The following is a 26,826-nucleotide window of genomic DNA, read 5'->3' as shown; positions in this document are numbered from 1 at the left end:
AGCAAAGGCCGAGGACCCCCAAAGCAAAGGGATGTCAGTGGGCTTCACAGAAATTTGGAGAGTCATGACTAGGATTTTAAAGTGATGGTTTCTACAGATGAGTTCTGTCTAATGGTCATCCTCACCACCCATACACTGAAAGTCTGTCCTAGTACTGGTACTGTTCATGAATTTTAATCAGATTTTCAAACTTTGGAACACACCAAACAGGTTTAAGGAGTAAATAAGCTTATGAATATTTAGCTATCCTTCGCCATTACCACTTACATCCACCAGGAATGTTAAAATTGTCTGACTCAACTACTGAGATACACTGAGTAATGTCAGGGAGACTGGGCCAAACTTTGGCAAGAAAGTCTGCCACTGGCCATTGCTCTCTCTTTGAAGCAGACTGTCCCTTGCATTTTAACACACAGTAGATACTTCATAAATATTTGCTGGATTCCTTTCTACTCAGATTTTGTGCCACTTTGTAATACCGGTTTGTTTTGTACTCAGAAAAAAAAGTTACGTATATGTTGGAACAACTTCCAAAATCTAAAAGCATGAAGGAATTGTAATAATACCTCAGACTAGCTCTAATCTTAATCTTGGAACAAGGACACGTTTTGACTAGATTTCACACACTTGAAAAGTCTCAGTTGAAAAGCCAATATATTGATCATTTGCCTCTCTTTGCAATTTGAATCGTAAATATGAAGAAAAATGCTGCAAAACCTAGAACATCATTTGTCTAATCATTTTCCCATTTTCTCTTAAAGATTTGCATTCCTTCCTCCCTTTCATTCCATATATTAACTCTGCTGGTTTTCCATGACTCTTTTTTTTTTTGTGGTAAAATATGCATAACATAATTGACCATTTTAACCATTTTTAGGTGTACAGTTCAGAGACATTAAATACATTCCCATTGTTGTGCAAATATCACCACCATCCATCTCTAGAACTTTCTCATCTTCCTGTACTGAAACTTTGTACCCATTAAACAATAACTCTCCATTCCTCCCTCCCCCCAGCTCCTGGCAACCACCACACTATTTTCTGTCTCTATAAATTTGACTATTCCAGGTATCTCATATAAGAGGAATTATACAATATTTGTCCTTATGGGTCTGGCATGTTTCACTTAGCATAATATTTTCATGGTTCATCCATGTTGTAGCATGTGCCAGAATTTCCTGCCTTTATAAGGCTGAATAATTTTCTATTTTGTATATATACTACATTTTGTTTATCCATTCACGCATTGATGAACATATGGGTTATTTCCACCTTTGGGCTATGTGAATAATACTGCTGTGATCATGGGTGGTACTAATATCTGTTTGAATCCCTGTTTTCAATTCTTGTGAGTATAAACGCAGTAATGGAACAGGTGGATCATGTGGTAATTCTATGTTTAAGTTTTTGAGGATCTACCATACTGTTTTCCACAGCAGCTGCACCATTTTGTATTCCCACCAACAATGCACAAGGGTTCCAATTTCTCCACATTCCTGCCAACACTTATTTCTGTTTTGTTTTAAATCATAGACATCCCAACAGGTATGAAGTGGTATATTACTGTGGTTTTGATTTGTATCTTCCTAATGATTAGTGATGTTGAGCATCTTATGCTTATTAGCTATTTGTGTATCATCTTTGGAGAACTGCCTATTTAGCCCTTCGCCAATTTTTAAATTTGTTGGCTTGCTTTTTTATTGTTGAACTGTAGGAGTTCTTTGTATACTCTGCATATTAATTCCTTAATATTTTGAGAAATTATTTTCTCCTGTTCCATGGGTTGCCTTTTCATTCTGCTTACAGTGTTCTTTGATTCACGAAAGTTTTCGTTTTGATGTAGCCCAATTTATCCATTTTTTTCTTTTGTTGCCTGTGCTTTTGGTGTCATAGAAATCAATGCCAAATCCAATGTCATGCAGTTTTTCCTCTATATTTTCTTCTAAGAGTTTTACAGGTTTAGCTCTTACATTTAGGTCTTTGATCCACTGTGAGTCAGTTTTTGTATATGGTGTATGGTAAGGGCCAGGCTTCCTTCTAAAGAGGTACTTTTCAATCCCATCATGTCTCCGTGAAGGTGTGTGTCAGTTAAGCAACTGGCACACATATTCACATGTATGCTCATCCTCACTCACTTTTCTTTCTCGTGTAGGCTTTGGTGGTTTCCCAACAGACAGATGAGAGAAAGCTGAAGCAATTGGGAAACTAACAGCCCAGCAGGCTCAGCTCTTATAACTAGGATATAGCAGTGAGAGCTGTGAGGCAGTGGCCAGGATCAGCAAGCATTTTGATGCAAACATGCTTGATGAAATCCCCAATAAAAGAACAGCAGAGGTGCAGTGAACATTGTGGTACATGACTCTTTTTGAATTATGGTTTTCTCAGGGTATATGCCCAATAGTGGGATTGCTTGGTCATATGGTAGTTCTAGTTTTAGTTTTTTAAGGAACCTCCTTACTGTTCTCCATAGTGGCTGTATCAATTTACATTTCCACCAACAATGCAGGAGGGTTCTCTCTTCTCCACACCCTCTCCAGCATTTATTGTTTGTAGATTTTTTGAAGATGGCTGTTCTGACTGGTGTGAGGGGTGGGATAGGGAGGGTGGGAGGGAGACGCAAGAAGGAGGAGTTATGGGGATATATGTATATGTGTAGCTGATCCACTTTGTTATAAAGCAGAAAGTAACACAACGTTGTAAAGCAATTATACTCCAATAAAGATGTTAAAAAAAAAAAAAGAACAGCAGAGGTAGATAGCATTTTAGGCTGAGAAGAAAAAAGGGAGTGTGTGTGTATGTGTTGTGTTCGTGTGTGTGTGTGTGTGTGTTATATGTACATATACTTGGCAGCAGAGGGGAAGAGAGAGGTCACTCCATGCACTGTGACTGTGAATTTTGGGCTACAGCAAATTTTTATTTATTTATGTTCGTACAAAAATAAATTTCTCTTGGTGCTGCTTTAGAGAAACCAAACTAGATTAGCCACAGTTATGTGGGCAAACTGTATTTCCAAAACAGTTATCCTAGTTCTGTTTTACAGTGAACAGAACCTAAATGTGCTTACAGTGTAAAATGTGAAGGTCTGCTTAGCCTTCGCTTGCAGAATCTTGAGAAGAAGAAACTACCAGGCGGTGTAAGCTGCCAGTATCACCAGGACCAAAGGTCTGCCCTGCACTCGCTGCTCTGACAGGCTTGGAGATAACATTGCCCCACTCACATAACTCATAGTTGCAGGATTCTGCACATGAATTAGATCCTCAACATTAGAACCCAGTATTGGCAGTTGGGCATCCAAATCTCAAATAAATTACTGTTTATCTACTAAGACTCTGACTTCAGGACCTATGAGAAACACACTGTGACCCAGTCTGTCCCCTCTTGTTTTTCATGGGGGCTGGTTTATAGACGTAAACTGTTTGCTGCTCTGGGTCCTCATCTTCTCTTTACCATAAAAGGCGACTTAGAGAAAAAGGAAATAACTAAGCCTATTAAGTTTTCTGATGTCAGGTGGGATAAGCTAAGCCACACTTTCTAAAAACAGTTTGCAAGACTGGTGTACTATATTTCCCTTGAAGCATTAAAATCATTTCATACTTTATTAACTCAAAGAATATCCAGTATTTCCCTGTGAGACTGAGAATAAATGACCAGCTTAAATCAGGGGCGTTTTTGCTGGTATGCTAAGTTTTCAATTGAAATATTAACTCCAAGTGCACACAAGGAAAGTACAGACTGCGTGAGACGTGAACAGCAATTACATCTCCAGCAATAGTCCCAGGAGTTTATTATATCTGAAAAATCGTAAGCTTCCTGACACTTGACCGTTTTATTCTAAATGCCCTAGGTTCAGGAAAACTCTGGAGATATATTTTCTGTTCATTTCCATTCTTAAATTTCAGTCTATATTTCATGAGTTTCTTTAACTAATATAGTTCTGCTTTCTGTATAACTTTTATATTCTATGTAACTTTTATGTAAATTTCCAGTTAACTTTAACTGCCTAGTTAAATTATAGAGACTGGGAAAACTCGTTCTCCTTCCCCTCCACCCTCTTTTCTTCTCCTTCTTTTAATAAATATCTTTCCTAAGAATAGAGCAACTTCCCTATGCCCGCCCCACCAAAAAAAAAAACTCTGCAAATTCTACCTTGAAAAAATTAGCAATTTAGTATTTAAATGATTTGTAATTGAGAAACTCTCTTCCTTTCCCTAGTTTAAAACCATATATTACTACATTTTGTTCAAGTGGTGAATACCCGGTAAAAAGTGGGGTGTGTGTGTGTGTGTGTGTGTGTGTGTTATTTAAACAAGGATTAAAGCAAACAGCTACTAATCAGTAGCATCGCTCTATTCCTGTAAGTTACTCTGGGGCACTTAGTAACCAGGTATTTACATTTGAAAACCAGGGATATTGAATGAGAATTTAAGATGAGAAAGAGAAAAAAATAATTAAAAAGAAATTATGAAGAAATATGAATAAGGAGGAAAGACGGCAATAGTGATTTTTTTTCTCCCCTAAAACCAGAGGTCCCAGTGCTGCTTCCCCACTTTTTCCCTGCTGAACAAGAGGTTGCTTGCCTGTGTGGCAAGACAGATAGGTAAGTGACACCACTGGATCAAGAAACTTGGAGATTTCCTACCTAGACATTTGTGAACTTCTATATTCTATTCAGTATCAGATTAGTTTGTGATTTCTCTTCCACGTCATTAAGACCCACTACTGCATGGTAGAGAACTGCTCGGGAGCAGAGAAATACCAGAGAGAAAAGGACCCTATCCCATTGTGTGAGCTGAAGCAGTGTAACACACAGCCTTTCAAAACACCTGCACATAAGAGAGCATATGGAAACTGCCTTCATGGTCAGGCACTGTCTTTGTGCCTATTTCCTTGTGGCGGCAGAAAATCTCTACCAAATCCCTGAGACAATACAGTAGAAGCTAAGCATATCGGCTCAGGCAAAAAAAAAAGTCATGGAAGTTTTCCAGCTGCCTGACCAGTGCCTGCTTTACCAAGAAGTGTCTAGGGAGCCTTCGATATAGTCCATCAAACAATGGTTGGCGGGGCTTTTCCCCTTGACACTGCTGATGCCTGAACTGTGTATTAGAAATGCCAGCTCCTGTACCAAAGCTGACCTATCCATTCTTCAGTGTGCTCCTTCTGATTATGTCGACAGACCCTGGACAGTACTTGGCATGGCTATTTGTACACAGTTCCAAATGCAGGTAAACCACAAAAGTTAAATAAATAGATAAGTATAAATAGAAAAACATATCCAGAGCAATTTACTCGTAGTTATACATAATATTAAAATTCTTTTTGTAGCTTTATCCTACCATGTTTCTTATAAAAGGCAGTGCTCATTCACTGGTTCTTTCATTAATTTTTTCCTTTATTGAAATATTTTTTCATTCAGTGCTAGGCACTGGGGATACCAAAATAAAGGTCCCTGCCTTTGAAAAGCTTCAATTATACCTAATGAGATAAACCATATTCTTTTAATTTTTCTAATACATTTCAAACAGTGTAGAAGAAAGTGGAAATAGCCTAAAATGTCTAAAATCACTTCATAATAGAAAGTGAATTTGACTTTTTCTGTTATAAAGGGCCCTCTCTCCGATGGCCCCATTTCTAATAGAGTCCAAGTTTTTTTTTTTTGTTTTTTTGTTTTTGTTTTTGTTTTTTTGCGGTACGCGGGCCTCTCACTGTTGTGGCCTCTTCCGTTGCGGAGCACAGGCTCCGGATGCGCAGGCTCAATGGCCATAGGCTCAGGGGCCCAGCCGCTCCGCGGCATGTGGGATTTTCCCCGACCGGGGCACGAACCCGTGTCCCCTGCATCGGCAGGCGGACTCTCAACGACTGCGCCACCAGGGAAGCCCAGAGTCCAAGTTTTTATAATAAGAATTAAGCTACTGAGTATTAGGGTTTAACTTTAGCCATACTTTTGCTAGAAGGACCTGTTCTTTAAACTATCATTTTCGTTTCTCACTGTATGCAAAATAATAATAATAATAAACCAAATATCACCAGAGGAAGACCAAATGTAGTAAAGGGAGAGTAATATTTAAACACTTAATGAATAAAAAAATATAATTTGGGGGTTAGTTTAAAGTTGCATTTTCATGCATATCGTCTTTGCCTCCCACTATAAAGTTTACTTTCTTTTATATTTTTTTTCTCACAAAGAGCCTATTATAGTCATATTGTTGTGGTATTTAAAAATATTTTTAATTTCAAAAATAACCCGCATTCAACTTAAACATTTGTAGAAGAAAGTAACCCATGGCTTATTCAGCATTGAGAGTATTTCTGGCCAAATGCTATTTCACTGTAACTATTGCCTTGGGATACTTGGCAATGAAATACAAGGACATCAACATTAAACAGGATCTGGTTTTTTTCTGTGGTAGCAGATATTTTTTCATAGTCAGAACTGAAATGACTAATGTTAACCAAACAAAATCAGAAGGTCACACCTAAAACTGAAGCTAATGTTTGACTATGTCACTCCATTTCAGAGTCTTTGTTTCAGAACAGACAATTTGTCATTTTTCTTACAAAGAGACCTCTGATATTCTTATAGACTACTATTTGACATACCACCAGAAGGTAATATAAGAACATATCCCATAGAGCATGTACTCATGTATAATATGGCAGAGTAATAATAGACCATATTATTACTATATAACTTGCAAATATAGTTTGAAATTGGAGGAAAGGAAAAGCACTTACACATCATCATAAAGACTGTGTAAGCTTATGTTTGGGAAAGTTCACTTTCTAAATCTGTTTTGGCATAAATTCAAGAAACTAAGCAAATGAAAAATATTCTTTACACACAAATTTTAGAATTTTTAAAAAGCTATAGATATCTGGATCTCTACTCTAGTTGGACTGCCCAGATTTTGTCTTGAATATAAATGGACTCTATTGTCAAACAGAAGTTAAACTAGAGACTATCATCCCAAAGATAAGGTTCCTTTATTAAATTATAATTCCAATTTTATCACTGTGTAATTGTGATCTTGAGCTTAAGCACATGATCATCCAGTTTCTCCATCAAGCAAATGGGACTGATACTTTGGCATAGTTTGTAGGTATATATCAGTATAGGGAAGGTATATACAGGAAAGATAGAGAGAGAGAGAGAGAGAGAGAGATCGATTTTGTAATAACTTGAATCATATTCTAGATGACATAGGGGACTTCCTATCTAAAGGAACTCTATTATAAATCCCTTTGCAAATTAAAGAATATTTTTATAATAAAAATAACCATTCATCAAACTACCAGTTCATATATTCCAATGCTGGCACATAAAGTTTTTCTGTGAATATTATTCCCAGGTAACTTTCTTAAACTTGCAGTGGTAATTTGAATATATCATCGTTAATAAACAATATTTACTGCTCCATTCAATGAGTAGACACAAAGCATTAGTGTAGGTATACTAAGTAGTGATAAAAAGAATATAATACACAATTGAACAAATATCAAAAAGAACATAGTGTTTGCTTTTTGCATAATCATTAGCTTTAAAAATGCATCATTATAACATTTCACATTTACAATGTCTTAAAGCATTTTCCTATATAAACATAGAACATAATAGCTATAGAAGTTCCCTTCCAGTTTATCCACAAAAATCTGGGAGTAAGTTCCCTCAGATTCTTTAGCTTTTAAAATTAAATTGTCAAGCAGAAAATTCGTGATTCTAAGCTGTGGCTATATAGTTCTCTCCCAAGAGAACATCCTTGAAAAACGTCTGCTATTTTGCCCAACTGAAATAATAATAATTTAAAAATTACATAGGATATGAAAATATAAAATGTAGTCAATTTGAGCATTTAATATAGCCAAGTACTTTTCTAAGTGCTGTATATGCATTATCATTTAATCTTCACAACAGCGTGAGGTATATTATTACCATTTTATAGATGGTGAAACTGAGGCTCACAAAGATTATAGTGACTGGTGTGATGACACTTGTTTCTCAAGCGGTGGAGCCAGGGTATAAGCCAGGCAGTCTGACTCCAGAGCCTGGGTTGGGTAAGCCCATCCCACTGCCACATCGTGGTCCCATATTCTCACTTAAAACATTTGGATTATGTGAATTCTAGTCCCTAAACATTTCCATTTAAGAATTTAATTCAATAGATTTTTTTAAGTCTAAAAATTATCATTTGAACCTATTAACTACTTTATAAAGGGCCAGAAATAGGCTATGGAACAGTTTGTAGAACTCTCTGAAGAGGAGTGGGGAGGGTGGGAGGTGCAGTGAGGCATTTGGTAGAAAGGAATGGTTTTCCAACAATTTTGCTGTGGATCTGTGCTTGAGTTTCCCTTCAAATCTGTTAACCAATGTCCATCTCTCCTTGATATTGTTTTTATTCTGTTAACACTGGCTATCCCTAACTCTCCTATTACTAAGAAAATAGCAAAGGCAGAGTACCATGGTAGAAAGAGCTTGGACTTTGTCATCAGCTAAATTTCAATTCTGAGTGGTCTTGGGTAAGTTATTTGATTGCTCTGAGCCTCGAGCGCCTGATCTTTAAAAAGGAGGCAATAATAGCCAACATTTATCAAACCCTTAGTATATACTTGGTTTTGTTCTAAGCACTTGGTATATATTGTGTAATTTATTCCTCACAGCGACGCCCTGAGATAGTGATGATTATTACCACCAGTTTCATTTTGCAGATGAGGGTGGTGCGGAACGAAGACTTTAAGTAACTTAACCAATGTCATACAGCTCCATAGTTAAAGAACTAGGGCTCAAACCCAGGAAATCTGACCCTAGACCAGGTCTTCTATAAAGCGCCAGACAGTAAATATGGACCACACTAGTCTCTGCTGCAGCAGTTCAACTCTGCCATTGTAGCATGAAAGCAGCTGTAAACAATATGTAAACAAATGGGCATGGCTACATTCCAACAAAACTTTATAAGAACAGCCACAGGGTTGAATTTGGCCCTCTGGCTGTAGTTTGCTGATCCCCTGCTCTAGAGCCTGCATTTTAAACTTCATCTCATAGGGATGTCACAGAAAATCAAATAACTTCCTTAGGTGACTTATGCACATAATAATTGCTCAAAAATCGTAGCTATCATTAACTCAAGAGTTTTTAAACCATACGTTACGGAAATTCTTTGATTATTTGTGGCCCATCTCCTTCCCTCCAGGGAGGATTGCATTTAAGTCATCTATTGTCTTTTATGCCACCCTCTTTGTAGCATGTAAGTAAAATACACTCTCCAGCCACATTTCCAGAAATGCTAGACATGCCTGAAATCATCTCACTGTGCTAAATGATGGCAGTCAGCAGAGTGTTTGGCTTATAAAGATGCTCAATAAAATTGATTTTGATTTTCATGATTTTAATTAATTCATTCCACTACGACATCATCGGGTATTATGTTCGCAGTAATGCGATATGTGATAATGTAACTTTAAGTGTAGGAGGATAAGGGGAGCTTCACCTTGCAGAATTTCCATCTGTCTCTAAATGTAATTAAACCAGATGCGCAGATTTTCAGTCCTTGTCCACCTGTTATAGCTGGGTCACTCCTTGGGTTCTGTTTTGACCCATGGTTCATTGTTGCTTGTATACTTTATGAAGGCACTGTCATACCTTCGGCACTCAATAAAATGTTAATTGAAAGAACATATGTGTCCTCCTAGGGTTAAATAATCTTAAGTGGCTGCCCATCTTTGCTCAGGATGTTTGCTCTGCTCTCCCTCCTCTCCCTCCTTCTTTGTCCACCCTTGCTAGACTAGGAACCTTAAGGACTGTGCAGTAGTCACCACTGTATCGCCAAGCACCTAGCATGGCCTGGCATACAGCAAGTGTTCAGTCACTTCAATCAGCAAGTGTTTGATTGAATGAATGAACACATACACAAATATTGTTTGATCGTCTATTTCATCAGTTCATTGCCTTCTGCCTAAGGGGTATAGAGGTTGATTTTAGTATCAGTAAATTGACTGTGTTCCAGGAGCACATTTACAGTGATTGTTCATAGTGTGTCTTTTAAAAAAACAACTCTGAATCTTTTTTTTTTTAATTTATTTATTTTTGGCCGCGTTGGGTCTTCGTTGCTGTGCGTGGGCTTTCTCTAGTTGCAGCGAGCGGGGGCTGCTCTTCGTTGTGGTGCGCAGGTTCCTCATTGCAGTGTCTTCTCTTACTGCAGAACACGGGCTCTAGGCACGCGGGCTTCAGTAATTGTGGCACGTGGGCTCAGTAGTTGTGGCACACGGGCTTAGTTGCTCCGCGGCATGTGGGATCTTCCCGGACCAGGGCTTGAACCCGTGTCCCTTGCATTGGCAGGTGGGTGGTTAACCACTGCGCCACCAGGGCAGCCCACAACTCTGAATCTTTTTTTTTTTTTGGTACGCGGGACTCTCACTGTTGTGGCCTCTCCCGTTGTGGAGCACAGGCTCAGCGGCCATGGCTCACGGGCCCAGCCGCTCCGTGGCATGTGGGATCTTCCCGGACCGGGGCACGAACCCGCGTCCCCTGCATTGGCGGGCGGACTCTCAACCACTGCGCCACCAGGGAAGCCCACAACTCTGAATCTTCAGCGAAGCTTTCTACATAATTAGAAATGAGCAGTGACACCAGAGAAAGGTCTAAGTCTTAAAAACCAGATTGTCAGCGGTTTTCACATGTCCACGAAGCAGAGGGGTCTGAATTTAATGAGGCATTTCTATAGCTTGGCAGATCCTTAGCCTGACTGCAAAAGTGGTATTCGTGTGACCCAGGCCTGTCAGTTTGCTGGATGACAAATCAGTTTGACGACAGAATCAGTGTGATAGAGCTTTATGGTGGTAGTTCTTTGCGTTGAAAAATAAAATTGATAGGTCTTCCACCAAATTAAATGAGTAGTTTGGTAACAAAAAAACACTACCTTGAACCTTTGAAAAATGTTGTGCAGTTCTCAGTCTTGACAGCCTTGACAGGAAGAGCCAGATCAAGACATCAAGGCCATGCTGGGTGTGGAGGTGCTACTATTTAATTAGTACCTCCCATGGGTAAGTGTATAATCTGTTTAAAACTCCAAGATAGACTCGATCAGTAATTCTCAACAGGGAGCAATTCTGCCCCCCAGGAGACATTTTTGGTTGTCACGCATGGAGGGGGTGTGGGCATGTAGAGGGTAGAGGGCAGAGATGCTATGAAACATCCTACAGTGCACAGGACAGCCCCCCAAAACAAAGAATTATCACACCCAAAATGGCAGTAGGGAATGAAGTTCAGAAACTTTGGATTAAATGATACCCAAGGTTCCTTTGCAGCTCAAGTTCTGGGATTTTAGGATATTAGATTATGTACGTGAAAGAATTTTATGAGTTGCCAAACACTCTACTATAAATTCAAGCTACTGTTATGATACAAGCCATCGCTGCTCTCCTCCTCCTCTCCGGTATCTGTCTGGCAGTCATCCTTTCTGTTCTGAGCCAGATCCCTCAAAGGTGTAGGTCAAAAGAGCCAAGATAAGGGGTGAAACTAGAAGTCCCTCCTACTGCTTGTTCAGAGTTTGAGAAAATCCAGTAGACAGATGTGGCCAAATTTGCAGGTTCATCGTTTTCAGCGTTATCCCATTAACCTGTTGAGAAAAAGTATACGTGTGTAATGCTTATTTAAAGGGAACCGGATAGCCGATTCTTAATGGGTGTTGATGTGCTGCCAAAGCCCCATAGAAAATTCCCCCACGCCACCTCTCTGGAGTGGGTGGTGCTACCCCTCTCCTGGTACACAGCCAGCGTCCTTGGGAACCCACAGCCAAATGCCTTCTTTTCAGGGATGTGCTGATAGAAATGCCTGGGAAAAGTGAGCCTCTTGGCTTTCCTCTGTTTATCAGTCATTCACTGAATGATGCGCCTTGCCGTAACAAAATCTGTACAAGCATCAATACAACTTAAGCAACAATACAATTAACTCTTCTCAGATTAGCCAGGACCCGACAGAAGGAATGGCCCAGAAGGTCATTATTCTAGTGCCTCTTTATCCTTCCAGAATTTTCCCTAAATAAAAGAGAGTCATGGGAGGATTTTTGTGTCTCCCAAGGATCGTGCCTTCAAATAGCACAAAGTTGCCGGCTGAGATAGAAAAAAAAAAAAAGAGAGAGAGACCAGGCTTCAGTCTTCAGCTTACTGTGTGGGACCCCAGGTAAATTCCAAGTGTTCTGCCTCCAGTTTGAGCAGGACTTCTTTTACACGTTCAGACTGAGGTAACAGAAATGTCCCCATGCCAGAGGCTGGCTTGGTGGTGGGAGTGTGCTCTCTGCTGTTTACTCTAATGGGTGGTGGTAACTTGACACAGGAGCAGTAAGATAACCACTCAGCGTGAGGCCAAATCTTGGAAACTTTTTGCAGAAGCTGGTCTTCGATTCTGTTCCCCCTGATGTGTGGCACTAAATGTCACTTGATCTTGGAACCAATACTCTGAAATGGGTGCTATTACTAGCACTATCTTAGAGATGTAGACATGAAGCCTCATGTGACATGGCGAGTAAGTGGCACATTCATGATCTGAACTCCTATTTCTTCAACTCCAAAGTCTTTGCTCTTAACCAGAATGGCATATGTTTTATTATATCTACACATTGTGTATATGAGGTCATGCCTAAGAAGTGACTATTAGTAAAGACAAACATTTTATGGTATAAATAAGGGGACATTAAGAATAGAACTCTAGGGCTTCCCTGGTGGCGCAGTGGTTGAGAGTCCGCCTGCCGATGCAGGGGACACGGGTTCGTGCCCCGGTCTGGAAAGATCCCACATGCTGCGGAGCGGCTGGGCCCGTGAGCCATGGCCGCTGAGCCTGCGCGTCCGGAGCCTGTGCTCCGCAACGGGAGAGACCACAACAGTGAGAGGCCCACGTACCGCAAAAAAAAAAAAAAAAAAAAAAGAAAGAAAGAAAGAATAGAACTCTAACTGCAAACAGAGATAGAATTACCTCTTGGATAAATACATTCTAAAACCTTCTACTGGATTAAATTCCATCTAGTGCTGGAAGACACTGCTCACCACTGAATATTAACTTCAAACTGCAGTGTGTCCGTTGGTCAGCGAATAAAACTCTTCCAAGAATTCCAATTCCAAATTGCCTATTAAACGCACACACACAACACACACCTGTGAACCAAAGCTCACTGGTAGTTTGCATAATTCTAGAGTAAACTCATGCTCATTTTTGATCCTAAGACTGGTTGGTAAACACTGGAAATATTTCCCAGTACAGTGTTTACAGTGTTATCCCTTGCCCTCTAAAATGTCCCACTTCAGGGAATTCCCTGGCGGTCCAGTGGTTAAGACTCCACGCTTCCACTGCCGGGGGCCCGGGTTCAATCCCTGGTGGGGGAACTAAGATCCCGTAGGCCCCGCAGTGCAGCCAAAAAAAAAAAAAAAAAAGTCCACTTCAAAGTTAAAATCTTATTGAAATGTATTCTAAACTGGTACTAAGGGAATTCAGATCCTTGATGACTTCTAGTTTAAGTCTGAGTTAACCCCAAAATGTTATGTTACCCCAACAAGCTCAAACTCAACCTAAAATAAAGACAACAAAAATTCTAGCTAATAGTTCAGAATAATAATAGCTTGATTTGAAAGTATATTCTCCTCTGTTTTACATGCCAAACTGTGAATAAATGATTTGTTTTGAATATACTGCCATGTTTGTTTAATGCAAGCAGCCTTCAATGAAGACTAATGCGTTTTTAGTGTGTGCGAGCTCGGCTCTGTGTTGGGAGGGTCCTGCCTCAGGGGATCTGGCATCCTTGTGAACGACTGCACCATTTGCATCCAATGCAGCAAGTCTCTTCAGGTTCTTTCTGAAGAGCCTCTTGCAAACTGCTGTAGCCAAGGGTTAGGTGAGAAACAGGCTTACACTTGGACGCCTGAGCCACATCACCAATGGAGAATCACACTGCCAGACAGCTTACCTGCAGTGAACAGAATCTGGGAGGCTCTGATATGCCAGTCTACACCAGAACTCACAAGCTAGGCTTCTCATTCTGACTGGTTTAAAGTTGGCTGGGGTAATACCTCTTGCTTATTTCCCTATAAACACAAGAATCCTACATAGGGGTAAGAGTCTTACCTCAAGTTCATATATCTTTTTCTTTTTCTAAGTTCAGATTTCTTATGCTGACATTTCTTGAGCACTTGGTGCTAGGTTCAGCACTCAGAGCTTTGCATGGATCATTTCAGCCCAATGGTGAGAGTTAACTTAGTGCAGCTGTGGTACAGACTCTAAGCCACACTGTGGGTTCAAGGTAAGCTCCATGAGGATGAGGTCCACAGGTATCTGGCACATAGTAGGTGCTCAGTAAATATTTGCAGAATGAATGAATAAATGAACACAAACTCTTCTGTGTTTGTGTCACTTTTAAAATCTTAAGAAATTGTTCACATGAAAGTGTTAGGAGCTGAGCCAACAATCTTTACCAGATGTCTCTTCTTCTAGGCCTCACAAATTTGACCATGTAGTTAAATGGAAAACAGCTTAGAATGAGGGTGGGAAGGCAGCTCAAGAAGACTCTTTAAAATATGTTAGAACTTAAAACTTTGTCCTGAAATTAAGTCACTGCTCAGCATAGGAAACAGAGGGAAAAGTGACTAATACTTAGCAATAGGAATCTCTGTTACTTAGTCTCATTGATGTTCTCTGCACATCTCCTAGAGCAGAGGTTGGCAAACTTTTACTGTACCTGACCAGAGAGTAAACTTTTTTTTTTTTTTTTTGCGGTACGCGGGCCTCTCACTGTTGTGGCCTCTCCCACTGCGGAGCGCAGGCTCAGCGGCCACGGCTCGCGGGCCCAGCCATTCCGCGGCATGTGGGATCCTCCCGGACCGGGGCACGAACCCGTTTCCCCTGCATCGGCGGGCAGACTCTCAACCACAGCACCACTAGGGAAGCCCGAGAGTAAACATTTTAGCCTTTATGGGCCATGCAATCTCTGTCTGAACTAGTCAGCCCCACCACTGTACTGCAAAAGCAACCATCTTCAAAAAAAAACGAGTATGTATGTGTTCCAATAAAATTTTATTTACAAAAACAAATGGCAGGCTATATTTGGCCCATGGCACAGTTTACCAAGCCCTGTTCTAAAGCATGTCTAATTGTCTTAAGTTTTCTGTTTCATCTCTGACAGAAGGATCATACGGCTAATGCCGTATAGTTCCCCCTTTTTAAGGCATTAAATAAACCATATATCTTTCACATATCTATGCCTTTGGCCTTGAAAACTCATTGAACAGCACACCATGTAATTTATTTAACTGTGGTATATTATCTTATAAAGACGAGAAGAATGGAGTTCGTAGCCCATAAGGTTTTATTGAATGTACCTTTTTTTTTTTTTTTTTTTTGTGGTACGCAGGCCTCTTACCGTTGTGGCCTCTCCCGTCGCAGAGCACAGGCTCCGGACGCACAGGCTCATGGGCCCAGCCACTTCAAGGCATGTGGGATCTTCCCGGACCGGGGCACGAACCCGCGTCCCCTGCATTCGCAGGCGGACTCTCAACCACTGCGCCACCAGGGAAGCCCGAATGTACCATTTTTAAATGGCCTCTAATGAAATCCTAATTTTATGGAATCTTTTAATTCTTTTTGCATCTCTGAGCTTTCTCACTCTTTTTTTTTTTTTTTTAGTGTGTGTGTGTGTGTTAAAATATACATAAAGTTAACCGTTTTACCTGTTTTTAAGTGTCCAGTTCAGTGGCATTAAGTACATTCACATTGGTGTGCAGCCATAACCACCAGCCATCTCTAGAACTTTCTCATCATCCTTCACTGAAACTCCATAAACACTAATTCCCCATTCTCCCTCCCTCCAGCTCCTGGCAACCACCATTCTACTTTCTATCTCTATGACTTTGACTGTTTAGGTACTTCATCTAAGTGGAATCATATAATATTTGTCCTTTTGTGTCTGGCTTATTTCACTTAGGATGTCTTCATGGTTCATCCATGCTGCAGCATGTGTGAGAATTTCCTTCCTTTTTAAGGCTGAATAGTATTCCAGTGAGTATACATGCCACATTTTGTTTGTCCATTCATGTGTCAATGGACTTTTGGGTTGTTTCTACCTTTTGGCTACTGTGAATAATATTGTTATGATCATTGGTGTACAAATATCTGTTTGAGTCCCAGTTTTCAGTTCTTTTGGTTATATACCCAGTAGTGGAATTGGTGGATCGTATGATAATTGTTACCTTTTTGAGGAACCACAATACAGTTTTCCATAGTAGCTGCACCATTTTACATTCCCACCAGCAATGCACAAGGGTTACAATTTTTCTACATTCTTGCCAACACTTATTTTGGTTTTTTGTTAGTTTCTATGTTTGGTTGGTTATAATAGGCATGCTAGTGGATGCAAAGTGGTATCTCATTGTGGTTCTCAGTTGTTTTTATGCTAGTGTTTGTAGTTAGTGTAAAAAATAGTTCTTTTAAAACACTACATTAATTTATATCTCATGCAAATTTTATATATATATATTCACATATATGTGCATTTATTCCTCTCCTAATGCCAAAATTATGTGAGATGGCTTCCAAGGACATGAAAACAGTAAGATGAATAATATACATAGCTAAATTCATGGCACTGGAGATATAGAAGACTAAAAAAAATGAACCAATAGCCACGATTAGATGAACCTGAGAGTGTGTTGTGATGTCCTATACAATTACAAAACTAAAGTGACAAAGTCAATCCTGAACTTGTTAGTGGCCAAAGAAAAAAGGGAAAGGGGGCCAGTAACATGATTCACTTATTCCAGATGATGAAAGCTCAGGAAAAAAAGGCTTTTCTTGGCTCGCAGATATAGGAAAATAAGCTATAACTATTTTAAAAGAGATGATATGTTACTGAAAGCAGCAGAATTTTTGGTGAAATTAATGGGGCTGGAATTGGGAATGACTCCTCTAGCCTGACTGTTATACAACTTTTTTTGTGTTAAATGGTAGTTTCAAAGTACAATTTTAGGGAAATAAAAAGTCAACTCCACATCTCTCAGGAGAGCGATAAGGACTATTCCTTTGGACTTTAGTCACTGTTTTATGTAGGACAACTATGTAAGATCTTGAATTCCCTCATATATGTTTATATATGTACCTGGCATTTGCTTCCCAGGTCACAGATTATAAATGCATATGTGTTCGTACAGATAATCTTCTTAAGAATATATCCTTATCTTCCTTTTGGAAGGAGGGAAAGATCTTCATGTTCAAATTTGATATTGAAATTTCTGCTTCAACTTGAAACTACAGGAACTGATGTATATTTTCAAATTTATACCAGAAAAAAGGCTTCATGATAACTGGATATGTTGCCAAACCAGCCTTCAAGCAGTTGAAGAGCAAAGCAAATTAAAAATAAGAATAGAAGCCGTATCAAACAGATGTTTTTAAAGAACTGAGAAAGTGTCAAAATTACTCTAAAACTGAAAGAATTGGTCTGAAGTTTTACCCAGAAGTTTGGATGAAGAATAATAACTGACATTTCTTGAGCATTTACAATGTTCCAGGCATAGTTCAAAGTGCTTTGTATGTATTAACTCACTTCTCTAAACTCAACAAAGTTAATACTACTGTCATCATTCCCATTTTATAGATAGGGAAACTGAGGCATGGGGTAGCTGAATATCCTTGCTCCAGGTCATACAACTAGGAAGTGTTAGAGCTAGGATTCACACACAACCACGCATTCTGGCTCCAGTGGCCAGTCACTGACCCACTAAACTGCAGGGGTCCCCAGCCTCTGAGGTACCGGTCCCTGGCCTGTTAGGAACCTGGCCGCACAGCAGGAGGTGAGCGGCGGGTGGGCGAGCGAAGCTTCATCTGTATTTACAGCTGCCCCCCATAGTTCATATTACCACCTGAGCTCCTCCTCCTATCAGCATTATGGTGAGTTGTATAATTATTTCATTATATATCACAATGTAATAATAATAGAAATAAAGTGTACCATAAATGTAATGCGCTTGAATCATCCAGGAACCATCCCCCACCCCCACCCCATCCGTGAAAAAATTGTCTTCCACGAACTTGGTCCCTGTCGCCAAAAAGGTTGGGGACCACTGCTAAACTGTACTGCCCCTTGATGTTACAGCAAATGAACCAAAGAAGTATTGGTTGGCCAATGGGCAAATATCTTCTGTTGTGTCCCTATATTTTCTTTTGTTTTGTTTTCTTTAAATGATCAAACTTACCTTAATTATCCTTGAAATTTCCCTTAATATCCTTATGTAGAATTCCCAGTAGGAAATTTTTTTTTAACATCTTTATTGGAGTATAATTGCTTTACATGTATCCCCATATCTCCTCCCTCTTGCGTCTCCCTCCCACCCTCCCTATCCCACCCCTCTAGGTGGTCACAAAGCACCTAGCTGATCTCCCTGTGCTATGCGGCTGCTTCCCACTAGCTATCTATTTTACGTTTGGTAGTATATATAAGTCCATGCCACTCTCTCACTTCATCCCAGCTTACCCTTCCCCCTCGCCATGTCCTCAAGTCCATTCTCTACGTCTCCGTCTTTATTCCTGCCTGCACCTAGGTTCTTCAGAACCTTTTTTTTTTTTAGATTCCATATATATCTGTTGGCATATGGTATTTATTTTTCTCTTTCTGACTTACTTTACTCTGTATGACAGTTGCTAGGTCCATCCACCTCACTACAAATAACTCAATTTCGTTTCTTTTTATGACTAATATTCCATTGTATATATGTGCTACATCTTCTTTATCCATTCACCTGTCGATGGACGCTTAGGTTGCCTCCATGTCCTGGTTATTGCAAATAGTGCTGCAGTGAACATTGGGGTGCATGTGTCTTTTTGAATTATGGTTTTCTCTGGGTATATGCCCAGGAGTGGGATTGCTGGGTCATATGGTAGTTCTATTTTTAGTTTTTTAAGGAATGTCCATACTGTTCTCCATAGTGACTGTATCAATTTACATTCCCACCAACAGTGCAAGAGGGTTCCCTTTTCTCTACACCCTCTCCAGCATTTGTTGTTTGTAGATTTTTTGATGATGGTCATTCTGACTGGTGTGAGGTTATACCTCATTGTAGTTTTGATTTGCATTTCTCTAATAATTAGTGATGTTGAGCATCCTTTCATGTGTTTGTTGGCAATCTGTATATCCTCTTTGGAGAAATGTCTATTTAGGTCTTCTGCCCATTTTTGGATTGGGTTGTTTGTTTTTTTAAATATTGAGCTGCATGAGCTGCTTGTAAATTTTGGAGATTAATCCTTTGTCAGTTGCTTCATTTGCAAATATCATCCCCCCCCCCCCTTCTGAGGGTTGTCTGTTCATCTTATTTACAGTTTCCTTTGCTGTGCAAAAGCTGTTAAGTTTCATTAGGTCCCATTTGTTTATTTTTGTTTCCGTTTCTCTAGGAGGTGGGTCAAAAAGGATCTTGCTGTGATTTATGTCATAGAGTGTTCTGCCTATGTTTCCCTCTAAGAGTTTTATAGTGTCTGGCCTCGTAAATTTTTTTAAATGATAAAAAATGGAAAAAATTTAGTTGAATGATAAAACCTTATTCAGCTATTATAAATTATGTTTTCACAGTTTTAAGAGCGTGGAAGAATGCTTTTAAAATGAAGTAAAGCAGCAGGATGTAAATTTATTGGAAGCCCAGCTCCACCTCTCCCACCCTCCAAAAGAAACTATTGAAAGAAAGATGGGAAAGTTTAATTGTGGCTATCACTGGGTAGGAGAATTAGGAATAACTTTTTTCTTATTTTTCTTAATTTCCATAGAATTTACTTGAATACTATCACAGACCCAAAAAAATGAACTAAACCTCATTTTTTAAAAAGCTAATCAGGGGCTTCCCTGGTGGCGCAGTGCTTGAGAGTCCGCCTGCCGATGCAGGGGACACGGGTTCGTGCCCCGATCCGGGAAGATCCCACATGCCGCGGAGCGGCTGGGCCCGTGAGCCATGGCCGCTGAGCCTGCGCGTCCGGAGCTTGTGCTCCGCAACGGGAGAGGCCACAACAGTGAGAGGCCCGCGTACGGCAAAAAAAAAAAAAAAAGCTAATCAGAGCTGTTCTCTACAAACGCAAAATACGAAGCTCCTAGTGATAATCTCACTGCATAACTTAAAATCATTTCCATGAGCCCTATGCTATAGGAGTGAAGGTGGCATGATTTAGACTTGCACTGGTGTAGCTATTTAATTTTAAAGTAAAATGAAAAATTCTGCAATAGTCGCATCTCCAGTATTCAGTAGCCACAAGTGGCTAGTGACAGGTTTTCCATCGTCACAGAAAGTTCCGTTGCTCAGCACTGGTTTCAAAGAACGACATGGAATCTGGAGCCATACGCCTTGAAATCAAGTCCTGATATGAGCTGATACTTGCTGTGTGAAATGAGCAATTTACTCAACCTCTCTGAGCCTATTTCCCCATAGACATTTGGGACTAATGATAATATCACTTCCCATGAAAGGAGATTAAGAAGATCAAATAAGATAATGCATGTGACAGTTCTCTGAAAACTATAGTGTAGTTTAACAGGTTGTTGCTGCTTCAGAAGTCCCCCAGCCTGAACTTAATCTAGCTCTTTGTGCACTGATTCCAAATCCATGAATGATTCATACCAAGAATTTTGCTAATAGGGAACAACACCGTAAAAATCAGACTTACCAGCTCTTAGCACAGTTCCCAGGACAAGTCCTTGGTAATGTGGGTGTTCCATTTCTTCCTTGTAAAAAGCTTCCACACACAGCTCTGTATCTTCAGTAACACCTCCTCGGTTTTTTCCTTAACAATATAAACACATTGCCCTCCTTCCATTCCTAAATGAAAAAGGCTGTCTTAAAAAAGAAAGCAAAGAGGTTTTGTCTGTCAACGAAATAAAGGGGGTAAAATGCTGTAACTAAAAGGAAGTCAGTCTGACTTGACAGTGAAGGAATTAAGCAAAAGATGTTGCCAACTGCTGCAAGAACGTGAAGTTTTCCCCAACAATGACAGCAGGTTCTCTATGCTTCAAAGCTATTGGGTTACTGACTAAGCGGAAGTACTTGCTCATTCTGATTTTTTTTCCCCCGAGTCACTTCTGGTTTTTCCTGCAAAACACCTTGCCCAATTGAGACAATTTTAGGGCTGCTGCATATCTAGAGCGGTCTCCATCTTATTTCTCATTCAACCCCCTGATAGTTAAGCGTGAGTCTTGTATGGCTTTGAAGAAGAAAGAAAGAAAAAAAAAAAAAGTCAAGTTCTGACTCAACTCGGTAAAGATTACACACTCACCCCCTCCCTCCTGCCTCCCCCAGGTTTCCGCCGGGCTTGGATGCCTTTGACATTATGACCGCAGAGGATTCCACCGCAGCCATGAGCAGCGAGTCGGCCGCTGGGTCCTCCGCCAAGGTGCCCGAGGGCGTGGCGGGCGCGCCCAACGAGGCGGCGCTTCTGGCGCTGATGGAGCGCACGGGCTACAGCATGGTGCAGGAGAACGGGCAGCGCAAGTACGGCGGCCCGCCGCCCGGCTGGGAAGGTCCGCACCCGCAGCGCGGCTGCGAGGTCTTCGTGGGCAAGATCCCGCGCGACGTGTACGAGGACGAGCTGGTGCCCGTGTTCGAGGCAGTGGGCCGCATCTACGAGCTGCGCCTCATGATGGACTTCGACGGCAAGAACCGCGGCTACGCCTTCGTCATGTACTGCCACAAGCACGAGGCCAAACGCGCCGTGCGTGAGCTCAACAACTACGAGATCCGCCCCGGCCGCCTGCTCGGCGTGTGCTGCAGCGTGGACAACTGCCGTCTCTTCATCGGTGGCATCCCCAAGATGAAGAAGCGCGAGGAGATCCTGGAGGAGATCGCCAAGGTCACGGAGGGCGTGCTCGACGTGATCGTCTACGCCAGCGCGGCCGACAAAATGAAGAACCGCGGCTTCGCCTTCGTCGAGTACGAGAGCCACCGCGCCGCCGCCATGGCGCGCCGCAAGCTCATGCCCGGCCGCATCCAGCTTTGGGGCCACCAGATCGCCGTGGACTGGGCCGAGCCTGAGATCGACGTGGACGAGGACGTAATGGAGACCGTGAAGATCCTCTACGTGCGGAACCTCATGATCGAGACCACCGAGGACACCATCAAAAAGAGCTTCGGCCAGTTCAACCCGGGCTGCGTGGAGCGCGTCAAGAAGATCCGCGACTACGCCTTCGTGCACTTTGCCAGCCGCGAGGACGCCGTGCACGCCATGAACAACCTCAACGGCACCGAGCTGGAGGGCTCGTGCCTCGAGGTGACGCTGGCCAAGCCCGTGGACAAGGAGCAGTACTCCCGCTACCAGAAGGCGGCCAAGGGCGGCGGTGCAGCCGAGGCGGCAGTGGTGCAGCAGCCCAGCTACGTGTACTCCTGCGACCCCTACACGCTGGCCTACTATGGCTACCCTTACAACGCGCTCATTGGGCCCAACAGGGACTACTTCGTGAAAGGTTAGTGGGGACTCCTTGCCTGGGTAGGCCCAGGGATCTGCGTCTGCCGGGCGGGCGGCGTCGGGGGTGTGGTGGCTGTCATTTACCGAGCTGGTGGACGGCGACCCCCTTACCCACCCTCGTTTGGGTGTGGCTTCTGGGTTCTGTTCTTTGCTGGCGCTTAAGGCATGCACTTCTACAGCACTGAGAGAAATGCAGATCGTTAGTATGTGTGGGATGAGTGGTAGAATCATGGGCGCATGCACGCTTTTCCTGCGCTCAGCCTTTCCAGGGCCTACCTACTGTGGGGCTAGTCCGCAAGGCTCTGGGTTCTTAGGTTAAAAACTACGTGTGAAATGAAATCTTTAGAATGTTGGGGATTAGGGGGCACAGTGTTGTCGTTGGGTTTTTTGTTGGGGTTGTTTTGTTGTTTGTAGTCACTGGCTAGCCTGTAATGAAACCAGGCATTACACCGGGAAGCAGAACGCTTAGCCTCTGGGTCCTGTTCTCTGATTAACTGCTTCTGTGACTTAAGTCAGCCCCTCTAACCTCCCGAGGCTTGTTTTCTCACGCATAAAATGAGAAAGGTGACTAGCAGTTCCCCTTCCACAACTAACTTTGTTACAGTCTGTGAACATTTTTATTTATTGGAGTTGCAGTTGCAGTCCTAGGAACTCACCCTTCAAGTTCATCTCTTGCATTAAGCAGACATTTTAGGGTGCACCTAGGCTGGAACAGAAGGTGTGAAGCATCTTCCGGCTCATTGAAGGGCAGAGGTGTAGCCACCTGCAGCTTAGAGCCAGCGCAAACACCTAAGTGCCAGGAACCTTGAGCTAAGGTCCGCCTCCTGTACTGTTGCTATTGGTAGCTCATCATGTTTTGTGTTGTTATTATAAGCAGGCAGCATAAGAGGCCGGGGTCGAGGTGCAGCTGGCAACAGAGCCCCAGGGCCCAGGGGTTCCTACCTTGGGGGATATTCTGCTGGCCGTGGTATATATAGCCGATATCATGAAGGAAAAGGAAAACAACAAGAAAAAGGATATGAACTTGTACCGAATTTGGAAATCTCTGCCGTCAATCCAGTTGCCATTAAACCTGGCACAGGTCAGTATAAACTGGCGTGAGAATGGATCTTTTCAGTCTGAACCCCAGCCCTCCCTTTGAAGTGACTTCCTTGGGTACTTTTATCTGCATATGGGTTCCTCTTCTCAAAGGCAACCGAAGATTAGGCAAGGAATGTGGCCTCCTGGGCCTTCTTATCTAGAACTTAGGGAGATAGTCTAGTGTCTAGTTTTGACCACGTTCCAGTCAAACTTTCCGTTAGTGGGTTTTTCAAATGGGCATCACCAGTTGTTAGGCTTTTTTTCAATTAGGCAGATTCTCAACTAGGCAGATTGGGATGGGGTGTGCAGAGATAGAAGAACACGAGTCTCTTCTGTGTCTTCTACCAGCTAACAACTTTCTTCTCCTTACTCAAGCCTATTTCTACCACATGCATCGGAAGCCAGAAGGCGCATTTCTGTGCTAGTTCTGAGAGTTGCTGGGAAGGGTAGAAAATTCCCTTTCAGGAGCAAATAACACTGCTGTCTCTCGTCATGGTCTTAACAAACCAGAATGCCTGGGAGCAGCAGTGAAAGTTTTTGCGGCTGATTTCCAGCTCTCATTTCCGCCTTTTGCTGGATCCGTAGATTGGGGGTAGGGGCACTCAAGTAATTCAAGCCAGGGACCTTGAACTTTGCTTCCACCCTCCACAAACCAGGCCCCACAAACCAGTTTTCCAACATTGTTAGTGCTCGTTGGCCTAATGTGAAACAGGTCTTTCTGATCCTAACCTGCAAGGAGCTTTATTTAACTCCACAGTGTGAACATAGCACAGACTCCCTATTTACACACACCACACAAGCCCACACATGGGAGATTCTTCCCTGATCCTCCTCCAGACCTTTTCCCGGTCTCATGGAGGGTAGATTGAAGAACTCTTTGAGAACATCCTCACTTGGAAGCTCAGCCTCTCTGACTTTCTGTTGGCTGAGGTCTGCACTCCTTCTCCTGGCTGAAACAGACTCAAGGGAGCTGTGCGAGTGGAGCGTAGGTTGGCATTGGCCACATAGAGCTTACAAAGCATTTTCCCAGTAGAGCTTCCTTTTGAAGTAATCCGGTGATTTTTTTTTTTTTTTTTTTTTTAATGCCTGTGAAAAAATACTGCAATTTCTGCAGGTAAGTGACTCCTTAGACTGGATTTCCTTATAAATGCCATTGGTGCTTTAAGCAGTGTAAAACAGATCCTGTTTCTCCCTATAATTCCATAAAGCAGAGCCTGGATACAAGACTTGTCACTTCTACTTGTTGGGAAAGGGACTCCTGTTGGCATTAGCTTAAGACTTAACTAGAGAAAAGAACTCTTAAACAACCTTTAAGCATATAGTTGTGTTCTGGGGCATGTAGTAGCTGACAGCCAGAATAATCCAGAGTTGCTTAGTACAACTCAAATATAGCTCAAACTTATAACCCTTTCTGGGCCCTATCCCCGTGACCTCTATTTCTGATTAATCCAGAAAATTAGAACTATGTATTTTAGGAGGAACACCAGGGCAGTAGTGAAGTATCTGGGCACAAGATCACATGGATGGAAAGGCAGGTAAAAGATTTGGTTAAGATTTTAGGTATATTTTGGGCTTCCCTGGTGGCGCAGTGGTTGAGAGTCCACCTGCCGATGCAGGGGACACGGGTTCGTGCCCCGGTCCAGGAAGATCCCACATGCCGCAGAGCGGCTGCGCCCGTGAGCCATGGCCACTGAGCCTGCGCGTCCGGAGCCTGTGCTCCGCAACGGGAGAGGCCACAGCAGTGAGAGGCCCGCATACCGCAAAAAAAAAAAAAAAGATTTTAGGTATATTTTATTGAATGGCTGTATCATTGTTTAGCCCACAGTCATTTCTCTTTACCTTATATCGTCAGCTTTTATTAGAAGAAATTACTTACAGTTGGAGAAAAAACATAGTGAAAGGTTACTTTGTGTATGCATTTCAATATTCTTGCTCTTCCTTGCAACACACACATACCACACACTCACGCAAACTCCCCCACATCAGGGCTAGTATTTTTTTTTCTTTTTACCTCTCCTTATCATACATTGACATTCAATAACTGCTGTCTGTTTGAATCTCTGGTTGAAATGAGCCCTTTGGACTTGACTCACAGAAACATGTCTTTGAATTGGCAGGTACCACCAAAAAAAGCAGTCACTCTACTGCTTTGCTATTATGACTGGCCATTAGAAAATCAGGGAATTTTCCGTCTTTTATTATGTATTTTTCCTTGAGTCAGTAATATTGAAATCTGAAATGTGGGGTGGGGAGGATGTACACAGACCTCTGAGTTCTCAAAATGAAACCCTCAACAGCACCAGCTTTTTAAAACGTGGTGAAAGTGAAAAGGGCAGCGGGTCTGGTGACGAATTAGATGAGTGATAAGGAACCAGCAGTCTCCTTCTCACATTCTTGGTCCTCAAACCTCTGCTCTCACTTCTTATTCTGAGACTGTTTTCTCAGAATTAGAAGGCCCTTTCTTGCTCTGTAGAACCTCAAGAGTAAGAGTCAAAATGCGATTTTCTGTTAGAAGCAGTAGGAAATGTGGGTGCAGAAACCTAACTCTAAGCTTTCCTTCCCTGATGATCTGTGGGGAGACCCCATTGGTACCCATGTGTTTCCTTTTGAAAGTCAAGTCAAGGGGAGGAGGGGTACCTGCCACCTCCTCTCTCTTCCTCTTGGGTAGCACCTGTGCTGAGGGAGCATTAGTTAGCAGGGAGAGCCCTTGGCTGCTAAACTTGGTTTTTAAAAATATTGAGAAAGTGATGGACCTCCTTCAGTGACTGGATGACTGACCTGTGTTTCCTTCTTACTTCTCTTGCAGTGGCCATCCCTGCCATCGGGGCCCAGTATTCCATGTTTCAGGCAGCTCCGGCTCCTAAAATGATTGAAGATGGTAAAATCCACACAATGGAGCACATGATCAGCCCCATCGCTGTGCAGCCAGACCCAGCCAGCGCCGCCGCGGCCGCGGCCGCCGCCGTCATCCCTGCCGTGTCCACGCCACCACCTTTCCAGGTAGGGTTCTTACTGCGGTCGTTGCGTTTGTGTAAGGCCTCATGTGTCGTGGATTCATTTAATACTCCACAGGAGAATTTACTGTGTGCCTAGCTCTCTGTTAGAACTATGGGACTGGATGACAGACAAATTTTGTAAGATAAATCATGGCAGGACAGAAAAATTTTTAGTAATAATTGTACTACCCCAATATCATCACTGTATTAAAGATGGGAAGTAGTATGCAGAAATGGCGTGTGTAATTTTTCACAGTGTCATAATATTATACATACTATTTTTTTTATGATACT

The 26,826-nt window shown here is 42.0% G+C and overlaps 1 protein-coding gene across 2 annotated transcripts in view; it reads left to right on the top strand.

Annotated features, from left to right (window-relative positions):
• RBM47 (RNA binding motif protein 47) overlaps nucleotides 1-26,826 on the top strand; it is a 162,721-nt gene that overhangs the window by 128,403 nt on the left and 7,492 nt on the right. Inside the window, exons 4-6 of one of the 2 annotated variants that reach the window (XM_070045530.1) lie at nucleotides 21,295-22,454; nucleotides 23,334-23,537; nucleotides 26,343-26,536. In XM_070045530.1, coding sequence (XP_069901631.1) covers nucleotides 21,326-22,454; nucleotides 23,334-23,537; nucleotides 26,343-26,536 — 1,527 coding nt within the window. In that variant the 5' untranslated portion in view covers nucleotides 21,295-21,325. Of the gene's footprint in view, nucleotides 1-21,294; nucleotides 22,455-23,330; nucleotides 23,538-26,342; nucleotides 26,537-26,826 lie in introns of both variants that reach the window. The other variant, XM_070045529.1, reaches the window with a different exon arrangement.

The sequence above is a fragment of the Globicephala melas genome, chromosome 5 (assembly GCF_963455315.2).
Source record: "Globicephala melas chromosome 5, mGloMel1.2, whole genome shotgun sequence".
Classification (NCBI taxonomy): domain Eukaryota; kingdom Metazoa; phylum Chordata; class Mammalia; order Artiodactyla; family Delphinidae; genus Globicephala; species Globicephala melas.
Note: the sequence above shows the minus strand (reverse complement) of the source record. Positions and strands in the feature narration are given on the sequence as shown.